General features: G+C 57.1%; 1 protein-coding gene across 1 annotated transcript in view; it reads right to left on the reverse strand.

Annotated features, from left to right (window-relative positions):
• Window positions 1-8,117, reverse strand: part of MYH9 (myosin heavy chain 9) — a 93,525-nt gene that overhangs the window by 34,011 nt on the left and 51,397 nt on the right. Inside the window, exons 4-8 of the mRNA XM_024743444.1 lie at window positions 6,379-6,406; window positions 5,512-5,605; window positions 1,350-1,442; window positions 795-858; window positions 135-233 (exon numbers count right to left, since the gene is read on the reverse strand). Coding sequence (XP_024599212.1) covers window positions 135-233; window positions 795-858; window positions 1,350-1,442; window positions 5,512-5,605; window positions 6,379-6,406 — 378 coding nt within the window. The remainder of the gene's footprint in view (window positions 1-134; window positions 234-794; window positions 859-1,349; window positions 1,443-5,511; window positions 5,606-6,378; window positions 6,407-8,117) is intronic.

The raw sequence follows: 8,117 nt of genomic DNA on the forward strand, positions 1-8,117 counted from the left end.
AGCCATCAGCTGGCCCAGGGACGGAAGTCACGCCCCTCTGGCCCACCCAAAGGCCAAGATTTCATATCCTAACTGCAGTGTGTGGCCCGACAGCAGGGGGAGCCCCCGTGTCAGGCTGTGGGCCCACCACTCACTCTTGAGATGCTCCCCAGCCCCAGACAGCAGGTAGTAGAAGATGTGGAAGGTCCGCTCTTCCTTGGCTTGGCGGATGGCACGAGATTTCTCCAGGAGGTCTTTGCAAACATTAAGGAATCGTGCTCGCTGGAGAGGAGGCAGCCAGCCCTCCACATGCCCCCAGCCCTGTCCAAAGCCACGGAACTTCACCAGCAGAAAGTGGCAAAACAAAACAAAGGCCAACTACTTTGGCTCTACCCTTCACGGGTGTAGCCTGTGCAAACAGCAGCCCTCACACTTGGGAGCCTTATCTGTTTAAAGGGCCCCCTTCTCACAAGAGAACAGAGCTCAGAACACTCTCACCAGCACAGGCTATAACACCAGGGAGAAATAAAGTAGCGTCCACCCAATTCCACTCTCTGGGACCCACACTGGATGATCTTCCATGGTTCCATCCCATTCTAAGCTGAACTTTTTCCCGCCCGTAAAGAGAAACCTGAGCTCTGAGCTGAGTTCTCAATGAGCTTAATCCTGGTCCTCTTCCAGGTGGCACAGACAAGGTGTCATAACAGGCCCGGAAAGGGGAAACTGCTGGAATCAGGAAGCAGCTTCTTCTCCATCAAGGTCACATCTCTCCCCCCCAGACCCAGAACACTTGTTACAATTAACCACAAGGATACAAGTCTCAATGTTGGCTCCCACAATGTAGCCATTGACATCAAAGTTGATGCGAATGAACTTGCCCTAAGGAAAGACGGATGAAGAGATCAGAGGCCCCATCCTCCAGTCCCACCTCCAGTGGTACAGCCTGGAGGCAGAAAGCCAAGAGACTGAGCCTGTGTCCCCGGCCAGGGGCCCCACACCCCAACTGCATGGGTGCTCGGGACTCAGAAGGGCCACACGGCTAAGCCTGAGCCAGGCCCAGCTCCAGCGGTGCCCAAGTGCCGCCACAGAGGGGAAGAGGGGAGGAGGGAAGAAGTTATCTGGAGGTGTTCCTCCTGCCTGGTCTGGTCCTGCGTTCTAACTGGCTGCCGGTTACAGCAGGACAAGCAGGGCACCGGCAGGGACTCCCCACTGCCTCGCTGGCTTTGCCACCCGAGCTGAGCAAGCTCCTTATACGGGTGCATGACCCAGCCTACTGCACGCAACAGGCCGGGAAGCACCAAGTCCGACCCTTCTCCGCGTCAGGGGCGCGAGCAGCCGGTGGGAAGGCGCACGTGAGCGCCAGCACTCACAAATCGAGAGGAGTTGTCGTTCTTGACGGTCTTGGCGTTCCCGAAGGCCTCCAGGATGGGGTTGGCCTGCAGCAGCTGTCGCTCCAGCTCGCCCTGGAAAGGAACCCAGCGGGGCAGTGAGGACCAGGCAGTGGCGTGGGCTGGCAGACCTGCCCCGCCAGGTGGAGGGGAGGTGGCAGAGCTCTGTCCACACATCTGACCTGCCAGGGACTGGGGCTTCCGCATGGGCTCTGGCCACGCTGGTCTTGGCAGTCCCCGTGTCACTCCAGAGTGACCTTCCCGCCAGGCATCTGGAAACCCTGCTTGGTTTGAACTTACTTCCCTGGGCTAACCGACCAGTGATCGAAAAGGAAAGCAGGCGGCTCACCCAGCTAGCTCTGGGGACCTGGCCCAGTGGCCTGGATCAACCTTGGAGGATGCGTTGCGAAGTAGCACGTGAGCCAAAAAGAGACATGAAGGCACCATTCCTTCCCCTGGACAGTTTCCTTCCCAGGTATGCTGGCCTCCCTCTGTCCTCCTTGCCTCTAATCCCCACCTGACAGACCACAAAAAGATTTTTTTTTCCCCATAGGACAAGGAGAGAGGGAACCAGATCCACAGAAGACACCAGCTCGTCTCGTCCATGTCCTAATAAACTCTGCATTCCCCTTGCTGGTCCCCTGCCCTCCACTCCCCCCGCCCTGAAACCTGCTCCCAGCAGGTCAGGCGTCTGAGCGTGGGATCAACAAGGCCCACTTTGCGCTCTGAATTACTTATCAAGAACACCAATAAACCCTACTTGGGGTCTCAGGACACCTGGTGGTTGGCAAAGTGCCCCCTTATTTACGCCTTCTTAACCCTGGATCCTCTTGATACTTAGGGTAGGAAAGAGAGAATAGCCCCATTTCAGAGAAGAGAAAACAGAGGTTGAGGGAGGGGGAATGATTTGCCCAAGGCCATCCAGCCATCAACCAGCAAAGTAGGTCATCGAATTCAAGGTTTCTACCTCACACCTGTCAGTCACTGCCCTGTCTCCCCTGCATCCCCGGCCCCACCTGGGGGCTCTATCCTGTCAGGTGGGCAGGCCTTTCATCCTGCCAGCAGGCCAGGTAATAACTAACACTGCCTGAGGAAAATAAGGCTCTTGTTCACCTTAATACCCAGGCACCCTCTAGGGAGAGAGGACATCACGCAAGGGCCAGGTGGGGTTTTATATTTATCAGCAGGGCTGGAGTCAAGCCAGGACTTTCCGGAAATAAAGGCTGCCTGAAATTTGTGACAAAGAGCAGAACGGGTAGTAGCAGGGGCTCCCGGGAGAGCCGTGAACTACAGCCTCCCAGGCACACCTGCCGCAGACGAGACCTGTCGGCAGAGCACCGAGGATGCTCTGGGGTCGGGCCGAGCCCACCAGAGACCAGAAGGGGCCCCGGCAGACACTCCTCTTCCCACAGCCAGCCCCGGTCAGGGATCCTCCCAGGGCTGGGGAGTCTTGTTTTCGGACCGCACAGATTAAGTGGAGGAGGGTCAGTGGAGCCCCAGGCAGGCTCTACGGGAGTGCTTGGCACCAGCGGTCATAGGACACTGGGCCTCCATCCCCCGGGCTCAGGCGGGCCTGGGAAGGTGGCCAAGGCAGCCCATGGAGCCAGATTTGGATGAGCTCTGCTCACCCACCCACTACAACATCCTCTCAAAACACAGGCCAGGCTGCCAAGCTGGCTGAGCCACTCCCGTTCCCGCAGTCAGATGGGAGCTTGGCCCCTACCAGAGCCTGCCGCCAGCCTGGACGCAAAGCTAAGGCCTCTGTCGGGGACACGGGCTGCTACCGTGGAACGTGGGACCACCAGGCCAACCCAGGAGCGACCACCTCAGATTCCCAAGCCAAGCTCCCTGCTGACAATGGTGGCGGCTAACCTATGGGTTTCTCTTCACTGAGAACAGAAGAGACCTTTATTTTTCAATAAGGCACAGAAGAGGCCTTTATTTTTCAATGAAATCCACATACTGTGAAATTACAAGGTAGGCAGTACGTGCTCATGAGGTTTGGAATTACCCACGCGGTTCCTGAAGGGCTTCACTGGGTGGAGTTTCTGCCCGGGGCTCTAACTAGTACACAGAAAACAGAGCGAGGAAGAGGAAGAGCGTGAAAGGCCACTGTTCAGCCTCTGGAAGCCCACCTGGAGAGTCCCTTCACCAAGCTCTGCTTTGCCAACCTGCCGTCTGGCCAAAGCCCGGTCCCCCACAAGGTAAGGTGTGGGGTGTCCCAATGGGCGGTCTTGGGATGAGCACCTGGGTCACGGCGGGAAGCGCACGTCCCCAGAGTATGCTGCGACAGGCCCAGAACACAAGGGCGCAGACCAAGTTCAAGAGTGTCTCGTGGCCCAGCTGTGTGTGGGAAATCCCTACGCAGCTTCAGGCAAGGAAATCAACCAAACTGGTCAATGGCCTTTACAACTGAGGGCCTGAGCAGTCACGGGAAGCCAGGGGCAGCCTATTCGATTGCTCGAGTTGAACTTGGAGCCAGGGACAGGGTGCCCGCCACACAAAGTGACCTGAGAAAGGGGACGTGACAAGTGTGCCCCTGCATGTCACAGCCCTCACCTGCCGTCCTGAGTGCTGGGGGCCTGCCTTCCCCCCTGCAGCTGGAGCAGCCCATGACGGAAGGCGCATGGAGCCCTGCTCTCTCACTGTGGTACCGCCTCCCATCCCACAGGGCAGGGACTCCAAGGCCACCCTCCAGAGATCCAGGCACATACTAGGCATTCAATGAATAGTTGGGAAATGGATTTTACTGCAAATCCAGAGATGGAAAACCACAGCTAGAGAACTCCTAACCTCACAGCCCTGTTTTAAAAATAGGTCCCCTAAAAAGAATGGAAAATGGGGGAGGGAGGTGGGTAGAGAGAGGGAGCAAAAGAAAACTTGATTCGTTTCTAAATATAACTCTTGGAGAAAGAGTCAGAATGCCTCGCGAAGTTGGACACATGGAAAGTGACTTTTGGTTCGATTCCAGAAGACTGTGCTCTAGGACATTCTGCAGGATACACCCCAGATCCACATGCAAAGAGACACACACCACTACTTACTTATACAGGCTGCACACGGCACCCCAGGAAGGGGGGGGCACCCAGATGGCACAGTTCCCCCTGATGGCTTGAGGGGACACCACTGGCACTTAGATTTCACAGGGAAGTTTAAGAGTGTGCTTGAGAGAAAGAGAGCACCACATGGGCATGCTTTAGACTGATCACACCGCACTCTGGGGAAGCCTTGTGCGCGGCCTTCCCGGCACTGCTTCGGGCTGGCACTGTGGTGGCAGGCGGGAGCCACCCATCTCCATCTGGTCCAGAACACTGAGCGTGTGAGGGTCCAGGAGGGCAGATGACCACTCCGCTGTGCCTCGGTCAGGGTTCTGCACGGGGCCTTCCATGCCGTGTGCCCGTGGGAACTCTGGGCCTGACCGGAGCAGCTGAGAACAGCTAGGTGGTGAGGCCTGTCCCCATTCTGCAGGAGCTGTCATTTCAGAGTGCACGCGAGGTCACCGTGTGTCACAACCCAGCCCCTCCTCCCAAGACAGTCAGTGAGCCGAGCCTACAAGAGGTCTAGACGCAGAGAGTGACAATGGTGTGGGGTGAAAAGCTGCTTAGAAAAAAAAAATCGTAATTCAAGGGCACAAGATGGACAGAACACGCATTCCTGGTGTAGAACGTGCAGTAAACGTGCAGCTCACCTAGCGAGGACACTGCTGGGTTCGACCACAATCCACCAAGAGGGAGAGGGGAAAAAAAGGGAAGTGAGATGTCTTTCCAGCTGCCCGTTCTCTCTTCGCTGGGGGCTGTCCACCCAGAGGCACTTCAACAGCAGGCAACAGAAGCAGGGGTGCCAGTGCAGGCCTGCCCGAGATCCTGCACGTCTCCATCAACTTGAGAGCCAAGTTTCGGAACCTCTCTTCCGACCTCAGAGGTGGGGGCCACGCAGCATTAGCTGCGAACCTCGGGCGGTCTCCGGTTTCCATAGCGACTCAAAGTTAGCAGGTCAAGGGAGAAATGGGCAGGCTACCACCAGACCCACTCCCAGCCTCAGTGAAAGCAGGCCTGGCCTCTGCTTCAGCCCCCCAAAACACTCATTTTGAGCCAAACCACGAATCCTTGAGTTCTCTTCCTCGGGGAGGAAGGCCTGCACTCACCTGGTCCTTCTTGCTCTTGTGGGAAGATGCCACGTGAGCCAGGTACTGAATGACTTTCTTGGTGTTCTCCGTCTTGCCAGCTCCAGACTCGCCCCTGCCGGGACAGCCAAGGAAGTTCTCAGGGGAGAGGTGGCCAAACCCTCGGCATCTGCCCCTTTCCCACTACGAGCTCTACTGTCTCCCATTCTGTGGGGTGCCAGTGAGGGACCCAACAGCCAGTAGCAGGAAAGGGGACGGGCAAACAAATGGTAAGCTCTGAAATCCTCACTCGGGCCATTTCCCATGGCCCTCCGCAGCCCTGACCAGAGTAAACTTCTGTCCGCTGCTTGCCCTGGTCACTTGGCAGCCTTTGCTTCCAAAGGTCTCAGGAGGCAGTTTTAGGCCGCTGTCGACTCAGGGGTCAAAGGCGTTTATACATGTTCCCTCGAAACTTCACTCGAAGGAATGTTTCGTACCGTTAACTTCCTTGGCTATGGGTTTATTTATCAGCTCCTCGTTAGGTTCAGAGGACGGAGGTGAGAAACCCAGATAAAGAAAGCCACGGTTCGGCACCAGAGTGAACGTGTCCTGGGGGCCCAAGCAGCTCCCAACCCTGCCTTGTTGAGAAGACGCTTGCTTTTCCTCTCCGCACTGCCACCCTCATCCCCACCGCCTCCTCTGAGGAAGGAGATTAGATCTCTGGCCATGAAATCAAGCTCGTCCATGCTGCAGGACTACTAAGGAGCAAACATGAAGCCTGTCCCTTGGGCAAGCGGCAGGGGCTTGAATTGGGAATGGATCTCCTCAACCTAGGTTTTGGTAGGGGTCTTCAAGAGTGAGAACAGATCAGGGTGACGCAGGACCTGCCACCCGGACGGAAACACTTACGTGCACAAAATGGACTGGTCCTCTCGGTCTGAAACAAAAGAGACATCAGGTTAACCTCCAGCAGACATGAAAAGCCTCCCGCTCTGGCTTCTGAAGAGCCGCCCACCGCCCTGCCCACTTCCCAGGAGCGTGAAGCCTGGAACGCTGGCCCTCCATGCCACCGTCACAGGGAGGAGGGACATTCCTGGGTGGCAGCGACATGGGGCAGCTGCTCCCTCCTCCGGGAGCTCCAACTGCCTGCCCTGGCCGCCCACCTGGCCCCATGACACTGAAAGAACTCTGTTGCTCCCCCTCCGAGAAAGCCAACCTCTGGAAAGCTCCCCGTAAGTCTACTTTCCTGTCCCGCGTGTTTCTAACTGGAGGTTGACGCTGTTAGAAACAAGGGCCGTGGCAGGTGTTTTAAACACTGTCCCCATCCGGGTAAGAGGCACAGGTAAGACGTGGGGTGAGCGGTGAGGTCAAGGCTGGCTTGGCCGTGGGACAGGCCTGGGCTAAGATGCTGTCTCGGCACGGCCTTCCTGGAGCCCTGGGGGATGATGGTATGCGTGGAAGTCACACACGTGAAAGCACCAGTGTGGGGTCTGGCACGGGGAAAACTCTCAGGAATGGGAGTTTGGAGGCAGCTCGGAAAGAACAGCAGCTCATCAGAATCAGCTTCTGACCAGTTGCTGTGAGCCCTGTGGTCTCCAGGCCTGGAGGCCAGGAATTTTCAGCAACTCTCCCAGCTCTGTGAACCGGTCAGCAAGTATGGATATAAACAATGCCCTCCCCTGGAAGGCAGGAGGAACGGTGATGCCAGGCTTTGAAAGCGAAGTTTCGCAGAAATGCGTTAAGATATTAGGGATGACCTGACTCAGGACCGAGTGTGCAATCTTAAGCAACAGCTGAAAATATAAACTCGTTTTATCCCATCGCCTGGGGGACCCCCACCTCCTGGAGGTCCAATCAGCCTGAATCCAGGACCAGGCTACCGACCAACACTGGGCTGCAGCGAGGTCAGTGATTCCCGAGTCTCGGTTTCCTTATCCACAAAGTAAACAAGCTACTAACTCTCCGGCAGGATTCGTTTGAAAAACAGAAAGAACATGAAAAGGACCCGGCCCGGAACCCTGTAAATAGAATGAACTCCACAGTGGCTGCTGTCTGTCCACTTCCCCATCATGAAGTCGCTGTGATGGGTGGCGACGGCTTGGTCAGGGCAGCGGGAGAACTAGTTGAGAACTAGCAAGGGTTCTGGTAGCTGTCAGTGGTGTCAGTGCTGGATAGACACTGACGTCGGTGATCTGGAAGGACACCCACACCGGCTCAACTGCCCAGCCAGGAACCTGCAGGGTATCGGGAGGGGGACTCAGGGCTGCCTGTGTGTACGGCCTCAGGAGACGGACTTAGCTGTTCCGCACCAGTAGAGACACTGTGCAGCGAGGCCAACAGCCTCTCTGTGAGGGGAGCCTCCAGCGCACAGATCCCAGCAGCCTGCACGGGTGGGCATTTACGACCACCTCTTCTCCTGTCTCAGGAGGGAGAGAGGAAGTCCGGCCAGGGAGAAGTAAAAAGAAACCGCTCATCCAACACAAGCTGCAGCGGCCCCCCGCCTCCCTCCAGCCCCTGGAAATATCAACAGCGCGCGGGGGGCGGGGGGTGGGTGCGGAGGGAACCCGGCCACTCACACAAACACAGCCCACACCCTGCCCCGCACGGGGCAAGGGCTCAGAGCAGACCCAGAGGGTGACCTTGCTGCA

Source organism: Neophocaena asiaeorientalis, unplaced genomic scaffold (genome assembly GCF_003031525.2).
Source record: "Neophocaena asiaeorientalis asiaeorientalis breed wild unplaced genomic scaffold, Neophocaena_asiaeorientalis_V1.1 scaffold332, whole genome shotgun sequence".
In the NCBI taxonomy this organism is placed as follows: domain Eukaryota; kingdom Metazoa; phylum Chordata; class Mammalia; order Artiodactyla; family Phocoenidae; genus Neophocaena; species Neophocaena asiaeorientalis.